The sequence below is a fragment of the Montipora foliosa genome, chromosome 9 (assembly GCF_036669935.1).
Source record: "Montipora foliosa isolate CH-2021 chromosome 9, ASM3666993v2, whole genome shotgun sequence".
NCBI lineage: Eukaryota > Metazoa > Cnidaria > Anthozoa > Scleractinia > Acroporidae > Montipora > Montipora foliosa.
This window is the reverse complement of record NC_090877.1, coordinates 25,973,699-26,001,198: the sequence shown is the minus strand read 5'-3', so window position 1 is coordinate 26,001,198 and position 27,500 is coordinate 25,973,699. Positions and strand designations below refer to the sequence as shown.

The window sequence follows — 27,500 nt, the reverse complement described above, 5'->3', positions numbered from 1 at the left end:
TGTCTTCGAAAGCTGTCAGGCGCTCAGAGTGCACGCTCAAACTGTTGGTGGTAAGTGAACTTGAAAATGATCAACATTCAGCCTCGAGGCCAATGTTGCTCGATTCTCTTTTATTTTCTTGAATCTTTCTGGGTTTAGTATTTTACTAGTAACTACATGTCTTCTCAGGGGGCTATTTACCGAAGACATCTACCATGGCACTATAATGATTTGCGATATCAAAACAATATCGTGTACTATGAGAGCTACATATTACGTCCTGGAAAACAAAACGCAGCTCAGTTGACAGTTATTGAATGAAGCCCTGTGTCAAGCATTCTCGTCACCAGAGCCTCGGATCGACCCAAGGCTCTGGGAAACTCTACGTAGGAGAACATGCTTCGTAGGGTTCTTCTAGTCAAAAATTGGGTATTTGAACCTTACCGCGCCTGCTCACTCCTCGTGCTAACATGAATGCACCAATAAGAGACGCTTTTGATTGCTCTTCAGGAAAAGCAATGAGAAAACACTTTGTTTCAGGGTTCCCCAGAGTTCTTCCCTGTCTGTATATATGCACCTGAAAACTTTTTTTATTTATTATAGCGAACTTCGCGCGCCGAAAGCGCGCGGGGAACCACTGGTAAGAAAATAAGGTAATCCATCTGTGCGAGAAAATTTCGTTTTGGTCATCCTACGACCGTACTAACCTTTACCAAGCTAAAGAGGTCTATACTCCACAAGAATGCTTCATCACTGTTTCCAAAGCGACTTCCGTATTGCACTCTATAACCCATTTATGAATTCGTCATTGACCAATCAGAAACGTGATATTGTGTCGAGTATATAATAATAATTAACAATTATTCTACGAGGGCGTGCTGGATATGAAGTGATAGCTAACGCACCGAGTTGGTTATAGTCATTTTATATCCAGCCTTCCCGAGAAGAATAATTGTTTTATTAAAAACTCCAGGATCAACAACTCATCTTTGGTGTTCCCGGGGTAGTATTGTCGACTAAAGCATCGATTTCTGCTTCGGTCAATTCCGGCAAAATACGGCTTTTGTCGGCCATTTTTTGTCAGAGCTGCAAGAATGTTTTCAGCTCGCTTTATTGCTGACGCGTTGCTTGACCATACTAGGTGCAGCAGGTATATGAAGTGATAGCCTGTGTCCGGCGAGCCAAGGAAAATGCTAATATCCGTAGTTCAGCTTTTAATAAATGCATATATTTGCTATTTATTAAGAGCCAAGTTAGGCAAGATTGCCCGCCATCTTCATTTTGAGAAAGAATCAGACTAGTGACAGTGAGCTTGCAATTGCACTGATCATCACGAAATCAACTTGGCCAATTCCCCGCGTAACAATTGAATCCATACTTAAGGGGAAAGTTGTTTGCTTGTTTGATGATAGGGACAGCTTTTTTTCATGGTTATTTTTGTGACGAGAGGTGGTCTTCATTGATTGAGTCGGTCAGACGACAATAATTGTTATACGCAGTGTGATCACTACGGATACAAGCAATTCAATAAACCAAGCTGCAGACCTTTGGTCTAAATGCCTGATCTCACTTGAGGGTCTTACTGTATTTCATAACCCGCGTTTTTCTCGGTTCAGTCCTCAGAATACCGTAAAGCACGATGTACTTCAAGTGGCTAAGAATTCCAGGAAAGTAAGTTATATCTCTAGAGCTTTGAGTCAAGCAACAAAGTATAAAAGAAAAAAAAAGAGGCCTCTACTGTAGAATAGGGTGCATTCATTCGCCCAATCATAGCACCCATAATATATGACAACTATGATGCGACTGCGCTACCAGCGCTGGGGACGGAAAAAATAAGTGCGTGGCTGACATATTGCCTGGAGATTTCTCACCGCCTAAAAACTAATAACTCTTCCCTTTAATTAATGGTTAGTGTGCTCGACTCCGGAGCGAATGGTCCGGGTTCGAATCCTGGCCGGGGACATTGTGTTGTGTTCTTGGGCAAGACACTTTACTCCCACGGTGCCTCTCTCCACCCAGGTGTATAATTGGGTACCGGCGAAATGCTGGGGGTAACCCTACATCCCATCCAGGGGGGAGTAGAAATACTCCTAGTCGCTTCATGCCATGGAAACCGGGATAAGTTCCGGCCTGATGGGCCACTTGGCTCGTATGCAGACTTTACCTTACCTACCGTTCAGTAGCCTGTGTGGACTACCTTAGCTTCCCTTGGTAATGTGTGCGAGCCTTTGAAAATTGCAAAAGGTGCCCAACTGGAATTTTTAATATCCAGTCTCGTCTAATCATCAAAGACCTTGATTTAACAAACCGATGTTTGACTAGAACGTTTGATTTTATTTATCATTGCACTGATCACTTACAACAAACGAAAGCCTGAATGCAAAATTGCAACATATCATCAATGATATGACTGCCTAATTTCAGTTATCCGAGCAAAGCGGGCAAGCGGTTTATTTTACTATTACTTCGCATGCCTGTTTGACTGTAAGTCAGGGGAGTTGAAGACGAACCAATCAAAAGGAGCCGTTTTAAATTTTTCACGATTTCTGCTTTTCCTCGCTTTCTGAAGCAACGATAGTGGCCAAGGTATCTTGATTCAAGCCGGCTTCTTGGAATTTCTTCCGCCAGAGAAAGAACTTGGTATTAGCGCTTGCATCCTTTTCAATCGAACCTTGCATTCTTGATGTGTTATTTATTGTATGAAACTGTACAGTCACATAATAGTCGGTGGCAACACTGGACATCCTTCGATTGGCTTGCATGGATATTTGAGCCTCTTTGAAAGCCATCTTAGCAGCTCTTGCCGCAGAAGTGAACTTAAGCTTTTGGATTTCCTTGAATCGCGAATCTCGTCCGCCAGGAATGCGCCTACTTAGGCATGCTAATGGTAGGTACTTTTCTTGTAAGCTGCGATTCTCCACTTTCAGCCTTTGTGCATTTACGTATCCAGGTTGAATCACTGGGAGAGATCGAGTCACTATTCCTGTTTTAAGATGTTTCGGCAAAAGGGTCATAACCCTTGAAGCTGTGGAACCGCGCTTTTTTGGATCAAATTTCATTATAACGTCAGCCACTAAAGATGTCTTCTTATCTGAGAGGTCCTTTGCTATGTTATTGGTCGGTGTCAAGGAGCCTAGAACGTCAGTTACAATAGTACTACGTCGCCTCGAATGTCGTCTTCCATATGATTCAATTGGTAGCTCTTTTTTCTCTTCCTCAATCGCATGCAACGATTTTACCGCCTTGTCAGCCAATGATCGCAATAGGTCATTGCGTAGATTCATTCGGTAGCTGCTATCCAGAACGGGGAGACCTGAAATAGTGTGACGTCGGCTCGGATCCCACCTGGACTGCTTTGGTTGTTGCTCTTTAGCCGGAAATGTGAAACAATTGACAAGTCTGGGACTTTGACCAAGTTTAGGATGAAGCTGTTTGATTTCTACCGGATACGATTCCTCCTCTGAAAAATGAGCAATAAACAAAAATGTGACGAGGAATATATGGTCATTTGAGGGCCTATGCAATCGATAGCAATCGATTTAAGTTCTTACTAACAAAGAATGAACGGAATAAACAAACATAGGAGATATTACATGGCCGCGCGGAGATACGAAATTTCTCTTCGAGTGTTGCAAAATATTTCACGACTGATACGATAGAAGAATGCCGTACGTAAAGTGAACGAGATTGAGGAAGAAGTTAAAAGACAGTATGACGGTGACATTTCACTTTGCGTTAAGAGATTGGCTAAAGAGTAAAGCAGCGCACCGGAGGCGAAGAAGTGTCTGAGCTTTGGTGACGCTTGCTCGAACGTTTCGCCGTCTACTCATTAAGTAAAAAGACCCAGTAGAATCGCCCAGAGCGCCGTTGTAAGCCCTGGAGTATGCAAAAGCCCGATTGCGTTAGGGGTTGTTAGCCCTTCACCTGCCTTTTCGGTAAAACTGAGGTATTCGGAAGTTTCATTGGGAGCCAAAGGCATCAACGTTAACGCTGCTTCGTTAAGAGGAAACTCGGGGATGTTGCAGTAGTGAAAGCACTCGCCTCCCTCCAATGTTGCCCGGGTTCGATTCCCAGACTCGGCGTCATATGTGGGTTGAGATTGCTGGTTCTCTACTCTGCACCGGGAGGGTTTCTCCGGGTATTCCGGTTTCCCCTCTCCTCTAAAACCAACAATTGACTTGCATGATTTGCGTTAATTGTTAATTTCAGTTTACATTGTCCCCAATTAGTGCTCCAGTGCTAGAACGACTAGATACTTAAGTTTCTTTCCTTTCCTTTCCTTTCTTTCAAAGCTCTAAATTGAAGGCATTGTCTCTTCCAGAATCGGAACAAAAAGAGTCCAAAGGACATCTCTAGTAAAACAATCCGAAAGGAATATTTTTCTCAGAAGAACACCTCACAGACGAAAACAACACGAGTCCAGCAAGGCTTAATCGTTTGGATAGAATGACAAAAACATTGCGTTTCTTCTCTACAACACACTTGATCTCATATTCCTGGTGGCTACGGCTTAATTATTGATACCGAAAATTTGGCAAACTTTTCGAATCCCATCCCCCATTTTGACGACGTATGTTTACGTGGACGACGCGCAAATACTTTGCGTGTTCCCTGTGTGTTGGTTTTGGAAATTAATGAACCTAACTCTGATTGGCTAAGATTTTGCGTCACAGATATAGTTAAGCAGTTCGTGTCCGCAGAAGCTATTTTTCGGGGGAGAGAAATGACCGCCGAAAACACGTCTGCGTTCGCAGGCTAGCTTTACACAGGAGATAAATCAATTGATTTTGACAGAGCTTATCAGCTGGATTGAAGTCCACCATTTAAAGGGGTTAGGTGACGCAATTTTAGGCAATTTAAGCACTGATCGAAATGGTCATAGAATTAACTAAAATATCAAAATAACTGTTCAAAACTATAGAAGAACTCTAACAAAACACAGGGAAGCCAAGAAGGGACATGGATGGACAAAACTGGAGAGGATTGAAATGGATTGAATTTGGGTAAATTTGAAAAACGTCGACCCACCTTTTTTCAAATTTATATCACTCTATATCAAAATGTCATTTACACAGTTGTTATGTGGCCGTGATTTTGCAAATGAAAGACTCTTGCTCTGCCAATTTGATGTTTAGAGCGCATAATTAACAAAATTTAAACAAAATTTCCTAAAATAGCGTGACCTAACCCCTTTAAACAACGGAGGCCAGGTTCCCAAATCCAGGGCGCTAAATTTAGTTATTCAGCCTCGCGCCTCACGCGAACTATGTTCTTTTCTTTTTTGGGGGTGCTTTAGTGCTTTTCTCAGTACACTGTTTTTTTTTTTTCACGGATTATGGATTAAACTGAATAAAGAAAAGAGCCCCTGAACTTACCGAATTTATCTGTTTCGGGAGGGGCACATTCTGATGGTTTTCGCATGGATACCGGTCTCAAATTATCCTCCAGATAGCTCAGACTAGGATTATCATACAAAGCCTTCAAGCACCAGGGACTCCGAAATGCTTCCTCAGCCGTCAAACGTTCATTTTGATCCGGATTCAGCAAACTGCGAACTAGATCACGACACTCTGTAGGAGAAAAAGAAAGCAGAGGTTTATGATTATTTATAAAGGACACAGGAAAACACTGGGGTGTCTCGAAAAGTAAGATATAAGACTCCACCTAAATCTCAAAAACTACATGTAGTATGTAGTCTCAACTGAAAAGACAATGGTTCAACGAACGGCTCTTTTGGAATGCCACGTAACGAGGAACAAACGATGCATTCTACAGTTTAAGGCCAAAAATAGGAACCGTGTTTTGGGTTTGGGGTGCTACTTTAAATGAATAAAGGATATGATATTATTTGTAGGTTAACGACCACGTTTTGTTTTGACCATTTTCGCATAAAAAGAAAATAATAAGTAAAAACAGGGAGGAACATTTGCCTAACTCATCTGTTTGAAATGTGTTCATATCGAAGGCAACTCATGCGAGAGTTCGGATCGAAATGGACCGATCATAAAATTGACTGTTTTTTTCATAAGTCCTCTAGCAGAAAGGTTTTAAATTTCATTATCCCTCTATTACGCCATTTTACCATACTTGGTCAAGAGAAGGCGCAAAATATGAGACGGTAATACACTGTAGTGACCCGGTTTGACCGGTTTAGAACAGAGCAAATACGGACGGAACGGCAGTTTTTCAATCAAAGAAATTGTCTTCAACGCGATACAAAGCCTGAGAATTTAGCTTGTCATCGCTTGTCACTTGTCATTTCGTTTATTATACAATGGAATAAAGGACATTTGGCTGCCTTTCTGTGCTGCTTACTATCTTTCACAAGCGCCCTGAAGGACACTGTCAGATGATTCATTTTCTTTAGAAACACTCTTACCAAATAAATTGAAGCAATATAACACCTTTTTGTAGTGGAATAAATTTCTTGTTAAATGGTTTGACATATAATATTCGCGGACATTTTGCTCATTGCTCGTATTTTTCCTCGCCCCTGCTTGGCTCGGAAAAGTACTATGCAACTCACAAAATGTCCGCGAGTATTATAAGTTAAACCATCGAATAAGATGTATATATCTTACTTTTTGAGATTTGGGGTGGGGTCTGAACTCTTAGATCTTCGTATTTGAGACACCTAAAAACGCCGTGTTAAAAACACTCGATGAATCCTTCAACCTTTTTTTCAAAACTGGGTTGTTTGTCATTATCCAAATGAATGTTTTCTTTTACACGCTATGTCATGTCTATAAGAAGAGAGCTTTTAAAAGACACCTTGAATGCCATACCAGCGCTTTTGTCTGTGTTATTTGGTGCATCAAACGTACCGAGATGTGACTCACTACAACTTCAAAATGTATTCAAATACATCCCGTTTCGCTCGATTAAAATTTGGTCAACTGTAGTAGTATCCAATAACGCACTGGACATGATTATGTGTACTAGAGCGCCTAAAACCTTATAAAAAAGCATTTTCCTCCCCTGGAATTATAACTGAATCACTCATGATGATACATCGTCACGTTGAGTCCAGGTCTCTTTTCAATTCTTGTTTGTCTATCCGTAATATTTGACGCTGTATGGGGGACATCGGAGGCAGTACGCTTTTTCCTCATAGGCGTATCATTAAACCGCAGGGTTTTTTTTTTTAAATAACACTTTTGCATGCAAGTGCCTTTCTATTGTCTAATCTTCCGAGCCCAGATAAACTATAAAAGCCTCATTACGTTAGTATCTTCCGTCAGTAACAGGATGGAACGTAGGGATCACCGCGCACCGGTGGCTCAGTTGGTTGAGCAGCGGACCGGACCAACACTCAGGATCTTAAAACAACTGAGGAGAAAGTGCTACCTGTGTAATTTTATCCGCAAATGGTTAGACTTTCAAATCTCCTCGGATAAGGACTATAAACTGTAGGCCCCGTCTCACAAATATCTTTCATGTTCATTAAGTTCCCTGTGGGACGTTCAAGAACCCACACACTATTCGAGAAGAGAAGGGGATGAAATTCCCGGTGTTGTGGTTGTCCTCTGTGAGTGTATGGGTGGGTGGGTATAGCAGGTCCACATCATCTGAATAACTGCCAAAACTTCAAACTGCTCAAACAAATAAAGAACAAACAAACAATTGCCTTTCAAGTACTATCCCCGGCATACCTTTACTAACTCTTTTAGAAAATTTAACCTTGCCGTGATACTCATTCCTAGACAAAGCTTTCATGTCTTCATCATTGAAGGGTAGTCTCGCGCAAGCCATCGCATACAACACCACCCCCATGCTCCACACGTCCGCTTTCTTGCCGTCGTATGGCTCCCCGCGGATGATTTGAGGACAACAGTAGGCAAACGAACCACAGTAGGTTTCCAGGAGTCTATTTTTAACAGTGCTGACTGCAAAGCCAAAATCTAGAAATGTTGAGAAAAGAACATGGAGTTCACAGCAGTATTGAATACTATATCAGTAATTTTGAGATTGAAGAAGGAGGACGTGTTCAATTGTCAACACGCTTTGCATTTCTCGTATGCCTTTCTTCCTTGTTCCGATTTTCTGAACGGTAACTCTGACTCTTTCATAATGTCTAAATAGTAGCGCGAATGTCACCGGGAAGCGCATCCAATCGCAGTTTGTTTGCTGAAATTTGAATGTTATCGCTCTGACAAACACAAATAAAGTACACTTCGAAATCTTTTCGTGGGTCAAGACACATTCAGGTGGATTGAGGGTCGTAGGACGGTGGTTTCTATGTAACAAGCTACCTTGCCGAGCGATTTCTGTAAACATGCTAGTCAGACTTACTTCTTACTCGAGACGAATTTCCTTCCTTTTTTTATTGTTTTTTTTTTTTTGGAAAATGAAATTAAAATGCTAAAAGAGGCTCCATTTATCAGTCTTGTAGCACCCAATCGATTTTCGGGATCGCTGTACGTGCCCAGGCAATTGCTCGATTTGAATGTAGTTGTAAAGAGTCATTTTCACATGCATGGATGGAAGTTAAAGCTTCACCTGTTACTTTCAACTTTCCTTCCCCATCGAGCAAGATATTTTCACATTTGAGGTCCCTGTGAACGATGTTTTCCTTATGACAATAAGCCATGGCGGCCGCTAACTGACAAAACATTGTGCGCACTTGGTCCTCGCTTAGCACGGGGTTATTGTTAATGAATTCAAGTAAATCGCCTTGGGAAGCTAACTGCAGAACAATGTACACCTTGGTTGATGTCTCTACCACTTCATGAAGTCTGATCTACAAGAAAATTAAAACCAGCGTGATAACTAGTTAAAAGTAGCTCAGCATTTAACCGCAATGATAATAACTAGTACTATGGCTTATCAAAACAGTACACACAAGCAAATGAACCTATTCATCCAGCATAGCAATGCAGAATCAAAGTGCTTGATTTCTTTGGTCTAACCGCCTGAGGCTCAGAAGAGCCCAAAGACCACTAAACAGCTGAATATGATTTGTACTCCTGTTGTAACGACCCCCGGAAATGAATTGCATTCATTGACTGATATGTTTTTCCAAAGGCGCATGCTGGGGCTATTTAACAATTATTCTACGAAGGCGCGCTGGATAAGAAGTGATTCATAACCAACGAAGCGCGTAGCGCCGAGTTAGTTATAATCATTTTATATCCAGCAAGCCCGAGTAGAATAATTGTTTTATTAAAAACTCCAGGTTCAACAACTTTTCTTTGATGTTCCCAGGTGTAGTATTGTCGGCTAAAGCAACGATTTCTGCCTTGGTCAATTCCGGTCCAAAACGGCTTTCGTCTCAGAGCTGCAAAAATGCTTTCGGCTCGCTTTATGGCTGACGCGTTCCTTGACCATATTAGGTGCAGCAGGTATATGAACTGATAGCCTGTGTCCGGCGAGCCAATGAAAATGCTGGAAACCTGATATCCGTAGTTCAGTTTTTAATAAACTGAATTATCATTTAGAAACTGCGTAGCGTGAGCAGTCCATTACCAACTCTTGGTAGCATACAGTTTATGGTGCTACTCGGGTACAGGGCCTAGACCGCTGTTCTCAGACATATAGACAAAAAGGCTATTGACATCTCAGTTGGAAAATACCTTGGCCTAGTTACTATCAGCCTTTGAACCATTCATAAATGATCAATACCTCACGGCATCCCAAGTGTGTAACTGCAACGTAAACTTTAGCACCTGGAATTAGTAACTCACCACATTGGGATGATTCAACCGATGCATGAGATGAACTTCTCGAGGCAGAAACTTTTGTAGAAAATCCTTCGGTGCTCTCCTTTTGTTTATGATTTTTACGGCAACACAACAATTATGCTTTCTGGAATCTGCAAGCTTGACCTTAGCGTAGGCTCCTTCTCCAAGTGTTTTTTTCAAATTGTAGCCGTGTTTTTCTATGGCTGAAATCTGCTGTTCCTTCTTCGGCACCCATGAATCGTTTTTTCTCACAAGACTGATGTTAGTTTTAGAAAAAACCATCGGAGATCCTTTAAGTGTGCGATGTTCCTGCTTCAAGATATTGACTCATAACTGTTTTCGAGAGGCGAAGCCTTTCGACTTCCCTAAATCGCGCGCATCTCCGTTTGATCGCAATGCCGATTCAAATTATGACGTCATCAATCACACCAATTAGTAATCTATGATGTTAGTCGCTGTGGCAGAGTCTGGTTCTAACACTAACTCTGACAGAAGTTTTTCTTAAAGCTAGGGAACCTCCGCACAGAACATAATGTTAACAATTAAAATTGTTCGAACTCTTTCCACTGAAAGCGTTTGTAAACGAAATAAATTATTTCAAAACGCTTGTTTTGGTCTTTCAAATTTCTCGGGCGCCGGTTGCTCAATTGTTTCAACACAAAAGCTCTTTGTGTGAAAACACTGAATATTCAAGATGGCGGAGCCCGGGAAATTTAAAAATGAAAAAAGATGATTTCATTTTTTTCAGATACAAACACTTTTCTGATGAAAATTTGCAAACAAATTTAATTGCATGCAAACAGTGCGGCCCAGTGGCTAGGCCGCTAGCCTCGAGATCCGGGGATCCCGGATTCAAGACACGTTCTGGCTACAGGTTGAATTTGTTCCTGGTAGTCCCTGGTTCAACTTCTCAAGCTACACTTGTAAATAGCCAACTATCTCGCCTCCGGCCAGTTGGGATTGTAAGTAATGTTGAATGTTCTGTTCCATTGTGATTGTGTTCATTGGCCCTGAAAAGCCCCTATGAGTGGTCAACTAAGTATGTTTGTACGTATATGTATATTTTGTTAGGTTTGAAATCTTTATTCATTAGACGGAATGGAGGTTCCCTTACTATCTGACACGGCCTATGCAGCTATAATCCTGTTCAATTAAATGATGCAGTCCAAAAGTGTAGCATAAACCGAATAGAGACAAACCTTTCACCGGTTGTGTCTTGGGCAGGAGGAAAAGCGCTGAAAGGAGATAAGGGAAGTTAATATGCTTCTAGGTTATTATATTTATGCCGGTCTTATTTACTTGAAATTTAATATGCAGATGTTAGAAACACGCATACAACCACGCTGGTGGCCTCAAAACTTAAAAGCCAAGCATCGTCATGTCATGTGACATTGTTCAGTGATCTCAAAATAAAGTAAAATACAAAGGCAAAGAAATTACTTTTTGCGATGGTGACTCGAGACTACTCAGCGGAGAGTTCCTTTACAGGAGTCGAACCCTTCCAATTACTAGTTCGGATTCTCTACCACTGAGCTATGGGAAACTCATTGGAGCTACGCTGTAAAACTAGGTTTAACAATAGACCATTTGACAGTTGTTTGCTCAGTAACCTAGCCTATGAATGGCTGCGAGGCTGCCGGTGACGTTGTATTCATACAAACCTTACTGCTTTGTAATAGCCCAGTTCACGGTTGGATGGATGCGAGCCAATATATTTCGTGTAAAAACTACAACATATCCCGAAATTGCCTCACATACATCCTAGATCACATTGTAGGTAACTTAGCTATAGCTGTAAAATGGTTTATGGTCCTGCTACCCCGCTAGGTGGCTGAAATTGTGGAAACGGTGGAGGCATTCTCGCTGTTAAAATGAATGAATGAATGACTCAATGAATAAACGAATGAATGAATGAATGAATGAATGAATGAATGAATGAATAAATGAATGAATGAATGCATGAATGAATGAAATGAAGACAAAGAAATGAACCTGAGAATATGGATAGCGATATAACTTGTGATATGATTCAATTCTCAAGAGTAGGGTTAGCGGACTTAACGAATGGGATACAATAGTAACGGAAATTAACAAATGATCAACAAATAATATATAGGTAAAGGATGGATTACAAAATACAATATTGTAAGCATCTTCATTAAGCGAAACCACTGGGTTCCCGTGCGTAGATTATGAAGCATAAGACGCCGTTGAGTTTTGGATTTTTTGGATTGAGGGAGAAATTTGCTTTTTGCTATCTTGAAAACATGTTAAACAACCAGCTCATCATATCAAGACGAAATTTGGCCAGGGTATTAAGTACCCATCATAGATTTCTCACACCACATTTTCCTCTAAAATAACGTTGCCATGGCAACGATATAAGGTAATTCTTTGCGCCTTAAAATCAAGATATATTGTCTTTTTTGAAAAAACGGGACGGTGATTATCTTCCCATTCAGGGTTACCATATAATGTTAGAAATAATCTCTAAAATATTTAAAATTCAGCAAAATCTGTAGGTCAGTTTTTCAGAAAAATCAGTTTTTTTGAAATGTGTCTCTAATATTTTTCCCCCTACAGAATTTTTTTAAATTTGAAAGACAAACGTTTTAAGCTGACATGCAAAAAATGAAAAAAATTCACCGTATAAAGGACAAAGATATAAAGGAATAAAGTTCCAAAATAAGGAAAAATGAGTTGGTTATAAGATAAGCATTTACGCATGCGTCACCCGCTCATTCGAGTGCACGCGCGAGTGGAGTTACAGGCCAACAAAAACGGATTTAAGTGACCATTAAACCGTTTTTTCAGTTACAATTTTCGTAGTTTTCGTGAATAGGAGATGTCTATTTATATTCCATATATATAGGAATGAGAAGAAAGGTGAACGAGATTAGCGGTATTTGTTTATTTCTGGAGACCCCTTTTGAATCACGAGCTGACGCAAGCAGCTTTTAGAACTGCGTGTGTGGCTTACGCGCGCGCGCTCAGATGAAAACCCTTTCGAGCCTTCTTAAGGACGTTCGCGCTCAAAATGTTCCCACGTACAGAAATTTTTAAAACTTGCCACGCAGAAAGGTAATGATCTACTTTTTTACCAAAAAGGCATGGGGGGTCACCGTGCTCGTTTTCGAGATCATGAGGTGCACTTTTAGAAGATTGCGTTACTTTAAGATGATCTTAGCTTACAACTGTCAGCAATAAAAAAAGCTACATTAGTGAAATTTAGATCACGTTATACTAAACTTTGCACGTTAAATTAAACTTTGCAGCTGATGTCTTTTTCTGAGGTGAAATAAACCTTGAAAAACGATACATCTTAGTCTGAGAAAGAAAACTTCGGTCGCACGAGAGCATAAAAGGCGAAATATTTGTAACTTCTCACGCACAGATGTTTTTTGTTTTTTGTTAAAATGGGCAAAATCAAAAAAGGAAGTGATCTACGGAAAGAAAAATAGGGGTATCTGAGCATTCAAGAGACTAAAATCGCTGCGAAGTTCTCAAAGCGATGCTATATTCGCACTGTCACGTCGTTGCATGACATTTCCGAGAAGACCTGGGTCCACTGCTATCCCATGGTGCCACACGCTTTCACGTTCCATTCTTGTGGAAAATGTTTGCGGCTTGAGCACCGCGTTTACCTTCGTGGTCTACGACTACGATGCATGACGCGTGCGTGACATGCGCGAAAAAATGCGCAGTAGCAATGGGCGCGAACGTCCTTAAGTTTGTCTGTGTCGGTCTGTCTGTACATTCTTCCCAGCTTTAATTAGGCTCGATTACCAGCCGCTGTTTCAGGAAATGAGCCAGCGCTCACTCCCGAATCACGGCTGGACGCATGAGCTGAGCCATTGTTAATCTCCGCCAGTCAGAAAGTCGCCTACACAAGTGGAGCAAGTATAAATTATATCTATTGGTTCATGCTTGAGTCCGGCCTGTGCAAGCTTTGCAGTGCTTTGAGGTGGGAAACATCCAAGATTTCGACAACGGAACGTGTTCGAGAAGCTCGACTGAGTTCGGAAACTTCACTAAGTTTCCAGTTCGCGGCTCGGGAAATATCCACCACTAGCCACCTCCACTTCGGTGAATAGTTGCTAATTGTCCTCAGATTTCGCTGAGGTAAGAGCGACTAAAATTCCTCAAGATCAATTTAAATTGCTGCTGAGTTTATTGGTGGCAGAACGAGGGGTCCGATGAAGTCGACTGAGAGCTGAAGGGGCCAAAGATTTTGTTTGTGATTCGCCGGAAGCGCTTTGCATTAATGACGTCATGAAATTATAGACCCCTAAAGTGACTCAGACAAATAAAGTTCAGTCTGTAAGAGTCACAAGGGAAATCCTAATATGACTCTAATATTCGTTTCAATCTTTGCGGTTTTAATCGATGTCGACCATGTTCTTGGCTCTATTTTCGAGAAAGAACCAGAACAATACACAATTGAGCAGCTAGAACGGTGTTTAAAGTGTAGCAGGTTGAAATTGATGGGCAAACGTGACGACCTTTTTAAACGAGTGGGAGGCTTCATAGGTCGTATCAGAAACTCATAAGGGTTATGAGTTTCCGGTCGTATAAACAGTGGAAGTGACTCACGGTCTTGATCCGAGCATCGATAATAGCACTTGGTCTGAGGCGAAAGTACTAAAAACGGTGCAACGTTGCATTGAAATGGTACCGTAGTGCAAGTTATTTTCCCTATTCTACTCCGTCGACAGCAAGGTTGCGATAAAATAAATGTTCTGGGATGTCTACTGCCATTTCCCTGCAACTATTAACTTCGCATAAATTATGTTTTGAAGTTTCGTCACAGACATAATCTATCGCTCACGCGTCCAGCCGTCTCGAGGATACCAGAACTCGAGTGAGCGGCGGAATTCGAGCCTAAGCTCCCCCCCGGTGGGGGGGGGGGGACTCTCATATGTTTGAAAAGAACCCCTAAGAGGTACCAAGGTCTTGTCTTGTCGGTGTAGCATGAAATTTAATTCAGCCCTAAGAGGTACCAAATTATGGGTTTCAATTAAACAAAGTTAAAAATTAGTTATTCTTGGTCTACGTGTTCGTAGCCGCTGTTTGTTTTATGTTTTTGATTAAGTAAAAATTAGTTAATCAGTCAGATGTCTCCTGTCATAATTTTTCGGCTCAATACCCTAAAAGGTACTGCTAAAGCTCCCGCTGTGGACCTTTTGAGGCTGAACACCCTAAGAGATACCAAAACCGCTTTCTTAACACCTAACAGTTATGACAAGCGCCATACTTGTTCGAGTCCGGTGAGTTATCCGCTGGAGAGTGATTTATCCGGTGGATAGCGTTATCCACCTTAAACAACTGAGGCCTGGAAAAGTTTAATAGAGGAAGGAAGCTACCCACGATGGCAACAATGTAAGGCTTTTTAACTGAGAATTCTTTTAACATAATTATCTTCTTACATCTTTTATCGGGATTCACATTACAAGGCCATGCATGTTAGCTTTTTCCCCTGCTTTTTCCTAAGCAGCTTGGGCTGCATCTCCTCTACCCGTAGCGAGGGCGGGGGGGGGGGGGGGGGGGGAAGGCGGGAGGGTTTGGCAACCCTAAAACCTTGAATCCGGAATCCGGAATCACAGGTCATTGTTTTACCACTACAGAGTGTAAAAACTATCCTAAACATTCATAAAAGCTAGCCTTAGACCTAAAAACGTTTGTTTAGGCCCAATTAGGCCTAAGGTTAGCTTTTACGAATGTTTAGGATAGTTTTTACTCTCTGTATTGGTAAAACAATGACCTGCGATTCCGGATTCCGGATTCCGGATTCCGGATTCCTCCCTTTAGGGTTGCCCCTATCATGGGCCCTATGATAGCTGGGTAATTTTCATGGCGGCCGTCTAAGTGGAATGTTGCGTATCTTCATTGACCGCTCATCGTCCTCGTTTATCTCTAACTGTGGTTTACTACAGAGTAGACTGAGCCCAGTCATAGCACGGTATCTTCATAACTCTTTTGCTAGGACAACAAGCAGAGACAATCAGGTAAATTTCCCAGGCTTTCCAAAATATTAAACCGGCTTGTGTAAATAACATTAACGACAATAAAACAAAAGAACAAAGCGAACATAACAATACCTAATAAACAAGGCCCAATCAGAATAACAATGATTCTTTTGATTATGGAACATGGAGATCACGGGCACCCAACGAGAATATAGTTCAAAACCACTTAAACATAGCATTGTTAAACGTATTTTGGTATTTAAACGGTAGATATAGGCATATTTTTATCCCCTAAAATTTTTTCATCTGTTCGGATTTCCTAGCTGAAAGTGTAGTGATCCAAAAATTATAGGGATCAAAACTTACCTTTTCGAAAATTTCAGCCAGAAAAAAGGCTCCCGAAAAATCTAGGTGACCTTTTTAGGACAAAAATCCGTTAAAAATGGGCAATTATACATTTTGTAGATGTTCGAAAATCCTAGGACAGGCAGGGAAGCCAGAAATTTTAGAACAAATGTTCCGAAAATTCTAGATCTCAAATCGTCTTCCGAACAGATATTTTCCGAAAATCGACGTTGGGTGCCTCTGATGGAGATCGAAGAGCCAGAAGAGTCGTAGGTTTGTTTTGTTATTTCTGTGCACATAAATCGTGCATTTTATCCAAAACTACGGTTGGTTTGCCTTTGAGGTTAAAATGATGAAGGAAAAAGGTGAAGGTTAGTCGCCCACTGGCGACTAGCTCTAAAAATCTAGTCACCAACGCTTGATTTTTGGTCGCATTGGCGACCAGTGAGTCGCAATGTCGAGCCCTGTTTATGGTATGTTCTTAGCATTTCTGGCCATTTCAGCGCGATACTAGAGAGTTTTAGTTCTACCGTTTCTCTCTCATATATATAATTCCCCAAGGTTGGTTACTTGCTGGCTGCGGTCTCGCATATCTATCAAAGGAAATGAGCCATAAATTCACCTCGAATGCTCAGGTCGCCTCCAGATTTAGCCCAGTACACGTTTAAATCCTCCTCATTCATGCCTTTCTCTACCGGACAAAAACATCCTCGATGTGGGAATTTCGGCTCGCTAATCTAACAGCTCCCTTCCATTGAGGACAGTCGGCGATGCTTTGCCACGAAGTTCTGTGCACGGCCGTTGGAAAACACCTTATCGACCGGGCCCAAGGTTCAAATTTGTTACACACCGGGTGGGGCAATGATGTCAGTGACAGGTACACTGTAAAACAAACTGAATGTTTATGTTTTGTCTGTGAAACATCTTTATAAAGCATCAGCATTTCCCTGAGCTTCGTCTGTATCTGTGTGACAGTTCATTACTTTCCTGAGAAGGGCCTCACGTTGTACCTGTCACTGAGACTAAAGCCTTGTCGCCCACCCTGTGTGTAACAAATTTGAACCTTGGGCCTGGTTCCATAAGGTGTTTTTCAATGATTTCGTGCATGTAACTTCTGAACCAAGCATGTTGCTAAGGGAAAAATCAGCCCACTTTCGCGATTTTCAATTCCTTTCCGTGAACGTTTTTCTGATATAAGGATTGAAATATACTCAGCACTATCATCCTTGGTCTCAGTGGAATTTTGGGTTGATTTTAGCTGTTTGGAAGAATTTACAGCAGCTTGTGTTTCTGACTGCTTCATCCAATTTTCCAACCTTGAAGATAAATATATAGAGAGAAAACAGCGAACCTACAATCCACTGGAATAGCGCTGAAATGGGCAAAGTACGCCACAAAAACACTGATAAGGTATCGAGAAGACAAGGTAAGGCATTTTTGTTCGATTCATGTTCTTTATTTCGACTCCTAAACATGTTTGCAAGTTCCCATACAAACGCTTATAATTTTAACTGATCGTGATGCTCAAATTGCATTGTTAGCTTAGGCCACTTGTGGTTGCAGGTCGTGGTTTTACTACGAAAACCACTGATCTGTGGAATGGGCCCAAATTATTGAGTGACTGCCCCGCCCACTTCAGTTAAACATTTTGATGAAATTCCTTTCCCACCAGGTGCTTTCAGAGTCAAGGTTTACCGGAACAACCGCATCAATGGAAAGATAGGTTTTCAAAATCATGAGTCCCAGCCCAGGCAAATGGATAAAATTGTTCTTGTCCAGCAAAGATGTTGCATCCATAGACTCGCTGATACTTAGAGTGTAAATTTTGTTCCCTGGCCTAAAAAGTACCGTCCAACACAACACCTCTCAATAATTTGAACTATTTACAAGCGAAAGTGGGCAGGGCAGTGACCAGTAATTAGGGCCCATTCCACAGATTAGTGGTTTTCATAGTATCATGACTGAAACAACCCAAACCTTTACAAAAATGCCAACCTTGGCCTTAAACATTATTTTTAGGGCTGATGTTAACATTAACTAGTGAGGGTTTGGGTGGTTTCAGCTATGGGGAAACAATGACCTGCAATCCTAACCTTCAAGCTGCAACCTGCAGTTTACACACTCCAATCTAAATGACCTGATGATATCAATCAATAAAATCAATTAATCAATAATTGAATAATAATTAATATCAATCGATGGCAATTAATTGATTGATATTCAAAATCAATGAAAATCAATAACTGATAGTTGAGTGAGTATCTATTTTCATTGATTAATATAGATATCTTATTGGACGATTTATATGTAGTGTGTAGTATCGTGGGGCATTTTTACGATTCTTGCTTTATTTTGGCGAGCCTGTAGGGCGAGTCAAAATACAAGGGACAAGTAATCTACACACTAAATCTTCCAATAAGAGATTCATTTTTTCAATTTAGTTGGAAAATAGAAAAACAAACTATCTTGCATGACTATTCAGTGAGTGAAAAAAAAAAAAGAAAGAAAAACAATCAAACAAACACTCAATCTTTTGGTTCATTTGACCCTTGAGGCACAAGGTAAAGCAATAACTTTGACTTGAAAACCTTTGTCACCCCTAAGAAAAGGTAATTACAAGTAAATGAAGAGTGTAAAGAAAATTTGAAAAGTAAAATAATGAACAAAAAATTTCATGGAGGAAACCTAAAGTACCAATAGGCCTTCAGGACATCTCTTTGTGTGGTTGATTTAGCAATTCCAGAGAAAAATAACATTATTCAGACTATATTACATTGTTTTTATTATACTTTGCAATTAGTTCACTTTTTTTTCTTTCAAATTAGTTAACACCTTAGTAATGTAGCTAAAAGTCAGTTCATAAAAATGATTTTTATGAAGAATAATGATAGCATTTTCTCAATAACGATTGTTCAAAATGTATTGCCTTCATAGGATGATGATACACCACATCTAATCTATAAGGGAAAGATTCCACTTGGTGAGATATCTTTTGGGTCCAAAACCTGCACCTTTCTCCAATTCCTTGTTTGGTATTGTTATTTAAGTCTTTATTTTCCTTGCTGTTCAGGATTATTTGTATTTCCCCTTTAAGAAATGAAATATTTCATTGTTGAGCTGAGCTTAGTAATTACGGGAAATGAAGTTTATGTGAGGATTGATTAATACAGTATATTGACAAGCTTAAAGTTTTGAGATAAAAGTACATGTACCCCAATTTAGTTGTTTTGAAAAGGGAATGTAAAACATTGAAAAGGGAATGTATTGAAAGGGATCATGATGACAATGGTGAACTTCATTTAAGTGTCAACTGTATTTAGCACCAAGGCGCTACTGTAATTGGGGTTACTGTACAGAAATCAAATCAACTCTAAAGAGAAATAGTTTCCTAATTTTAGCAGTAGCATACTTGCTTTATGAGAATGGTACTGATGATAACGTTGGGCTCACAAAGGAAGCTTTCATAATTAAGGTATATTTTGTGGAACCTAATGTTTACTTGTAAAAACAGGACAAACAATAATATTACAATAACATTATTATGCTCTCTTATATTTGAATGCAACATACCGGTATATGATTGTACAACAACTCACCACATACCGTATTTCCTCGAATAATAGCCGTCCCTCGATTAATCACCTCGCTCGAATAACCGTCCCCCTTTGACCGAAATATTTAAAATAATTGCCTCCCTCGAATAATCGTTCCCCTCTCCCTCCCCTCTGATCCAATTAAAGACATCAGCGATGATTCAGGCTCTGACGCCGAAGATATTGACATTGAACATTGATTACCGTAATCAACGAAACAAATTTGAAACACTAAAAAGCCCATGTTTGGTTTATATTTGATGTGATTATTTTTTTGATTTAATGGTATAATAAAACAAAATTTTTAAGGCACGACCTTCTGTGAGATATATTTGAAATAATCGCCTCCCTCAAACAATCGCCTTCTCTAGAATAATCACCCCCTTTTGGTGCGAATAAAGGAATAATCGCCCCTGGCTATTATTCTACCTGAAATACAATAAGTTTGGTGCCCTTTACAGCACCAAAACACTGTACGTGACGTGGTAAAATTTAGATGTAAATTTGGGAAAATTAATGACCAAAAAACAATGCAAAGTCACTAAGGGAATGTATTCAAAGAACAACTTTCAAAAATTTTAATGTTTTGCATAAAAAGGTATGAGTGAGGAAGGGATAGTGGATCTAAAGTCTCTACTGTACTCAACCAGACTCAACCCTTTATCATCCTATGGCAATTTGCAAAGTGAATTGATATGTGTCAATAATATTATCAGATGGAATCTTTGATTATGTTATCCTTAATATGTTATTCATTTGGTTGATGCTACTGATGCAAAAATTAATTCTCATTTACTTGTGGATTTATTACAGCCATCTTTAGTGGCCCTTAAAAATGCAACGAGCGTGTAAAAGTTGCAATCATGATAAATTTTGTTGTTCAGAAATAAAAGACTCCATCCTGTCGCTTAATTTCAGAACATTTTACAGTTAAATATGCAAAAAGTTCAGGACCAGGAGGACAAAATGTTAACAAAGGTAAAAGATTCTAATCTTTTGATTTATTAAAAATCAGCTTGAAAGAGACGTTTAGAGTTCAAAGACAAGGGAAAGTGGATGATGTCGATATTTTTCAAATTCATTCCAAGGTGTTTCTATTGTTTTTTGTCCTCTCTGCCTGGCTATCAAGCTTAATATTGATACAAGTATTTAAAAAATGGCCTATTGTAACATAACCACTTTGTTATTATAATCTCTCAATGGAAGCCTGATTAAAGTTTAACAAAGAAATGAGTGTTTATCTTGAATTCCTAAGAGCATAATTGAAAAATCCCAAACTCCTGAGGGTAAAGAGTTAACTGTCTGCTGTCCATACTCAAACACAAATCTTGCATGGCTCCGGTGTCAAAAAAATGGAAATTTAAGGTCAACACAGATTGAAGCTCACGCAACCAGGGCTAGGATTCCTCCCGGCGGGCAAGATACAAAAAAATTCCGCCCGCTCCCAGAGCCAATCAGATTGGAGGATTTGCAGAATTCCGCCCGCTCTCGCATTGAGAAAAAAATAAACATTAATATTATTTAAAAACCTAACATTTGCGAATTTCCTTTGCCACAGTGAATACCAAGGTGGACTTGCGATTTCATATAGCGAGTGCAGAGTGGCTCTCTGAACATGTTAGACAGAAGATACTACAAAGGGTAAGTCAGAAAATCACGTACACTTGCTTCTGAGTGGTTAATGGTATAATGAATGAATGAATGAATGAATGAATGAATGAATGAATGAATGAATGAATGAATGAATGACAACTTCATTTAAGTCTCAAGTCTTACTAGCCGAGCACAAGTGCTCTACTAATTGGAGAGACTAAAATATAAGGTAAAATCTTTTCAACTAAGATTTAGTAAAAGTTAAGAAAATAAGGTTAAAATTAAATCTAAGACTTAATTTGTTGATAGATGCTACCATAACAGCAAGAACAACACATGCCGCCGTCGTCCAACAGAGAGCTAACGCCAAACTTTCGAATGGTGCTTTTAAAGTTGTTCGAAGATTTTGCAGATCTGGTATTTTTAGGCAGTTTTCTCTATAATTTGGCCCAAGGTAGCGCAGAGAATGTTGACCATATGTTACTGTATTATATCTAGGAACGCTAAAATCATTTTGTCATAAAGAATAAAAAGTGCTATGAGTATTAAAAATATTGCTAATATAAGCTGGACATAGTTTGTGTTTGACTTTATACATAAGGGTGCATATACACCTTGCAGGCGTCTATTCTTTAGTGTTGGTAGCACAGCCCTCTTGAGTAGTTCTGAGTAGTCTCTCTTGGTGTGTTTCTATCTTGCGCGAATCGCCGGCTTTACAAAAGTGCCAAAGTAATTGACAATACGTTAAGTAGGGTAGAATCGCTGTTTTGAACAGCACTAGTTTGGCACTTATATAGGAATTAGATTTCTTAGTCGCGTAAGCACTCCTATCCTTCGGCTGGCCTTTTTACAGATTGAGCTGATATGATCAGTGAAGTTAAGTTTCGAGTCCAAGGGTGTGTTCGATTGACCCTATTCCGGAATAAGAATACGTGGAATGATGATTTAAAACGATATGCATGTCTGGCGTTTTGAAGCAACAAAGATAATAAAAATATCTTTAAAATAGAATTTTAGCGGGTCTTTGACAATTTTAATTTGAATCTCCGTAAAAACGAAGGATTTCTAACTTCTATTCCATGCATTCCTATTCCGGAATACGGTAAATCGAACACATAAATTTTGTGTGTGACGTCGTTTTTATCTTCACTGTCACCAATGTTCATAGTCTGATACTAGAAGATTGGAGTCGTACCAGTTAGTGGCATTGCGCGCAGTTTCTCTTAGCTCCAAGGTAACATTAGATTAATCATTTCCGTCTAAAAACACTCAGGATCTTAAAATAACTGAGGAGAAAGTTTTGCCTTTGAAATTTCATCTGCAGATGGTTAGACTTTCAAGTCTTCTTGGATAAGGACTATAAACCGTAGGCCCCGTCTTACAAATATCTTCTGTGGTCATAAGTTCCCTGTGGGACGTTAAAGAACCCGCACACTATTCGAGAAGAGAAGAGGATAAAGTCCCCGGTGTTGTGGCTGTCCTCTCCAGCAGAAGTGGCCGGCTTAACGTTGATGTCTCTAAAAAGGGTTGTGGTGTATAAGGCCACCTAAAGAAACAGCCATAAGTCAAGGAGGGACTTTTCCGAGTGCTGGAATATGTAGATGTAGAGTGTAGACGTAGATGTACACGACAACTATGAGAGGTTTTGCGTCTGATAAAGATTGACTCCTACCTTCCACCTTTCTTAGCTTTCCATGTAACATTGGAAAATTCTGGTACAGACTCCCAGCTCGGCATTCAGGAGAGGAAATGTTGGAGATGTTTTTGAGATGAATTTGTTACTGCATCATTTCCTGGTGATTGCAAAGACAGTCCCAATAAATCAATAAATTATTATTTTACTGAAATATGTGGTATGGTACATAAATACCTGACATGTCAGAGTGTGATTTAATTCATTATTTCGCTTTATTTCGTCGATTCGATAGAATAGACGCTCAAAGCAACCAGGACCCCCACGGTAACAAAAAGATCCTTTCGAAATGAACCATTCCGCAATCGTGACTACTTTTCACCGTTTTTTTTTTTTCTCGTTTTACAATGTTGGCGAAGTACGCCACAACTACAGTGTTGTGGACGCTGTTGAGGTAACAAAAGACGAATGAAACTCATTTATTCCCACGTTGTTGTCAAAACATTATTTATCGTTATTGTAAAAATTTCGCGATTACTCCAAGTCTTTCGGGGTTGAGTGTGTATATATCTTCCCAGGATTAAAATTAGGGAGCTTAAGCACGCACGTTTTTGAGACGCGGACGGCAACCGGAAGTGAGTTTTTTTCCCTTTTAACTTGCTTTCACACAACCACATTTACAATGCTAAGTATCTTTTCTCCGTTAGAGATGATTAATACAAAAATCTGGGAGACACCACTGTCCTGGCACGCGAAATGTTCTCTTCCGGTTGCCGTCCGCGTCTCAAAAACGCGCGTGCTTAAGCTCCCTAATGTTATGAATGGCGTGGATGTTTGTAGAAAAAAGTTCAAGCATTTATCGTCGGGGTGCTCGCCGTGAATTTGCTAATTTCACGTTTTGTCGGGATGAGAAGTGCAGAGCCATTGTTTTTGCTCATTAAACCTATTGTTTTGTGGCGTAAGCTCACTTTTCTCAGGCCGCAGCGTGACGGCAAAAAAAAAAAAAAAATAGAGGCGGGTGAAATTAAAAATGGCTGGTCGAACCAATGAAAGAGAGGCTGACAGCAGGTTACACATGCAGCCTAATGTTTTATGATAAAATGGAAAAAGGCACAGTAATGTCGTCTTTTTTGTTACTTCAACAGGAAAAGAACCGGATCAACAAGGAAGGTGAACTTGTCATTAGCTCTACCAAGTACAGAACACAGTATAAAAACTTAGAGGATGCTATCCAAAAAGTGGAAATGATTATTGACGAGGCATCTTTTATTCCTAAGGAAACTTCGCCAGAGAAAAAGATTCATGTGCAAAAACTGTAAGATTTGTGGATTTTTTTTTTTGTTGCACATTTTAGGTGTCCATCTCTGTAGCCATTTGCTCGTTTTTCTTTTGAATTGAGTAGCGAACGCGGCAAAGCCTTTGTATCCCTGAGAACCATCTTTTGGGAAGTTGCCTTTCATTTATTATAAGAGAGATCACGTTTAGGGCAAAAGGGCAAACGCGAGAAAGAAATTTGCGTTTTGCCAAAAATCAATGAAACTGGTTTGATTATATAGCGCACTGATTGCTTGTGATCTTCAGACATCGTGCAACTTCTAAAACTGAAGAGAGAGAAAAGTTGGAAGAAGAGAATTTTCACGCTTTTATGACAGGCAGCTGCCTCCAGTTTGACGTTTGCCGTTTTACTGAAGTAATTGGAGAGAGTTAGCAGAGAGATTAAGCACCACTTTTGCGGCAAACGTCAGACTGAAATTTGCGTTTTGCCAAAAATGGAAGAAACTCGTTTGAAATGAGCTAATTCTTTGCGTGTTAGTAGCAGGTATCAAGTGACTTTTCAAAAGAGAAAGACGACTTAGAATAACGTAATTTTCATGCTTTTATGACAAGGAGTAGCCCACCGTTTCGCGTTTGCTGTTTCACGTAAACGCGATGCTTAATCTATCTAGCATCGTGTTTACGGCAAACGTCGGACAGAAATTCGCGTTTTGCCAAAGATAAAAGAAAATGACTTGATTTTGGCTCATTTTCTGCCTGTTAAAGTGCCCCTGTAATAGAAAAAGTCACTTCTTTTTTCCTTCAGATTCTAAAAGTGTGTTTGCTTAACAACACACTGGCAAAATTTTGGTCAGTCATTACTCACGTTAAAAACTGACCGATTGGACCTCAGAGGGTGGATTCAGGGAAAAGTGACGTCAAGGCTCACTAGCTTAAAATTCCAGCGTGTGGTGTTATGTACAACACTGAAACCAAATGGCAAATTCTGTGTTGGTTTAAAAGGAATCGAACGCCTTGAATGCATCACAGTGTTTACTGAAGTCGCATCTCAGTTGCCTGGCAATTTACATTTATTTTGCACTCAACTCTGCACAATCTTTAGGTAAAAAAAAGGATATGTGACAGTGAAAGAAAGCTTGTTGTCTATTTTGTGCTTCATTATTCACGGTCAAGGTTCTTCCGAAAAGGGTATCCTGAACTGTGAGACTGAAATTTATTTAAATGCTGTTGTGTTTCTTGGAATATTTTTTGTAATTCAATATTTACTGTCAAACATTTGCATAAGAAGCTTGAAATGAACATCGGCACTCGCACAAAAAATGTAGTCGTTGATTTACCTCTTCGTCGAGTTCTCGTTAATATTTTATTAACTGTACTGTTATGTACAACACTGAAACCAAACGGCAACTTCTCTGGTAACTTTTTCGAGTTGGAAACCAGAGACGGAATCGAACACCTTGAGTAGTCTGTGTTTACAACTTCTAACAATTTAAAATTTTATTCATTTGTACTCAACTCTGCACAGTCTTCAGGTAAAAAACAATTTGAAATTTGACTAATTCTTGTTAGTCAAGAATTATTTGAAAGAAAGCTTGTTGTCCATTTTTTGCTTCCTTAGTAAAAGAAATGGTTCTTCAGTGAAGGGATTGATCAACATTATTCCAGATAAAAGTCCGGTCTCGGGTCAATAACCCGACAAAGAAGGCTTCCCGACCCGACGGATGAAATACAAATATTCACTTAAATATTATAACAAAACTAAAAAGCGAAAGACGTAAGTTTCTTGGCTAAAAAGAAGGTTGTGTAATTCTAAAAGCGACGAACGATTAACATTCTTCATTCATTGCATACCTGCCAACCACCACAGTACGAAAATCTGGAGACGTCTAGATAATTTTCGTCCGAAGATTTCCGATGACTTCCGACAATTGCCGAAGATTTCCCGACGACTACCGAAGATAACCGAGGGTGTAGAAGGATTTTTGACGACTTCAAAACTGGACTCACCAACTGTTTTTCGCCGAAAAAGAATTTAATTTCTATTTAATCGGTTTTTAAGCAATTATGCTCACTATTGTCAGTTGGGCGTGGGAACTTGTCTGAATGCGTGAGATCTATCAAAGCCGAGTTCGAGTAATAATGAGTTTGAGTGAGTTTGCAGCCTGAATAGATCTTATCATGATGGTTTTGGAAGCCATCTTATCAATAATGAGAAGGCAAATACATCTGAAATTAATAGTGTTTGTGTGGAAAAGTGATTTAAAATAGTCTTTACAAACTGCGCTTCTGAAAAATTCATGAATTGGAAACTTTAGGCACTAGAAAATCAGAAAAGTTTCCAATTCATTAATGTTTCAGAAGTAATGTTTTATGGAAACTATTTGGCATGGTGACTTGCAGCTCTAACCCGCTCAAGTTTCGAAAGAACACCCATAAAAGTAGCTTACCTTGTGTGTTTGCAAATGGCTGGACGCCAGCTAGGAGGAATAATCTTCTCCACTTTCTGCAAAGCAAGGTTTTTTACCCCCTCAAAACCCGAGGGAAGGGCGCCTAAGTATTCCTTTTGAGGTGAATCGAAATCCACGTTGGCCATCTTCGCTTCGACAGATCAGATGTAAACAGTGTGCGAAAACCGCGCCAATTTTCTACTATGTATTGTGCAATATGATCGGTTTATTTCTGACCAGTTACGATACTCGTTAAATATATATATAAATTTGATTGCTCCCGCTGATTTACGTTTTCCGATCAAATAGAAGCAGTAAATAAGAGCACTAAATCCACTTCTTGCTTTGTTTTCTTTTTTGAAATCGCGAAAATAACGAAATTAGTGAAAAAAAATTAGAAAAAAACCACAGTAGGTAGTTCCCGGGAGATTTGGTGGTTTAACCGGGAGACCGGGAGATTTGATCAAGAAAACAAGAACCTTGGCACACGGTGGTCACGTGCACCTTTGTGGTTGCTTAGCACCTGATTAATTTCTTCCTTCTGACAGCACATCGTGCCCTTCCTCAGGAATTTTAGTGTTTTTACGATCGATTGTCTCTATTCGTTCGCTGAGAATTCGAAATTCAGAGTTTTATGTGAAAACTATGTTATTTTTTCTTCATCTGTCTTTTGGCTTGCCTCTTACTGTTATCGTGTAGCATGAAATTTTCGCGGGACTTTTATTTTGAGGATTGGCGATTTTTTGAGGTTTGCGGGAACAAATTTTTGCAGCGCGAATTGACCGAAATTTCCGCTTGGAACTAATTTTTGCGGTTTTCTTTTCAAGCAGCAAGACTATTTTCAACTTCTGTTACTTTCTGCTAAAAAACCCTCAATCATCGAGAACGGGTGGAAAAAATGTGGCATCTTGGAGGCGTTAGGAAATGGTACGTTTGCCCTTCGGATGACCCGTTCGATCAAGGTTAACGTGACCTTGTGATTGACTGCT

General features: G+C 39.8%; 2 protein-coding genes across 3 annotated transcripts in view; one reads left to right on the top strand and one right to left on the bottom strand.

Annotated features, from left to right (window-relative positions):
- Positions 1 to 2,516: 2,516 nt before the first annotated feature.
- LOC137971613 (testis-specific serine/threonine-protein kinase 1-like) lies at positions 2,517 to 9,941 on the bottom strand. Its single transcript, XM_068818411.1, has 5 exons — positions 9,663 to 9,941; positions 8,479 to 8,719; positions 7,632 to 7,880; positions 5,355 to 5,549; positions 2,517 to 3,439 (listed from the first exon to the last, which is right to left on the bottom strand). The coding sequence occupies exons 1-5, from the start codon at positions 9,939 to 9,941 to the stop codon at positions 2,517 to 2,519; spliced, it is 1,887 nt and encodes a 628-aa protein (XP_068674512.1).
- Positions 9,942 to 15,506: 5,565 nt separating this feature from the next.
- The window catches only part of LOC137970569 (large ribosomal subunit protein mL62-like), a 15,209-nt gene continuing 3,215 nt past the window's right edge, over positions 15,507 to 27,500 (top strand). The window contains exons 1-5 of one of the 2 annotated variants that reach the window (XM_068817094.1): positions 15,507 to 15,664; positions 18,905 to 18,950; positions 20,482 to 20,541; positions 21,122 to 21,204; positions 23,935 to 23,959. In XM_068817094.1, coding sequence (XP_068673195.1) covers positions 15,530 to 15,664; positions 18,905 to 18,950; positions 20,482 to 20,541; positions 21,122 to 21,204; positions 23,935 to 23,959 — 349 coding nt within the window. In that variant the 5' untranslated portion in view covers positions 15,507 to 15,529. Of the gene's footprint in view, positions 15,665 to 18,904; positions 18,951 to 20,481; positions 20,542 to 21,121; positions 21,205 to 23,934; positions 24,105 to 27,500 lie in introns of both variants that reach the window. The other variant, XM_068817093.1, reaches the window with a different exon arrangement.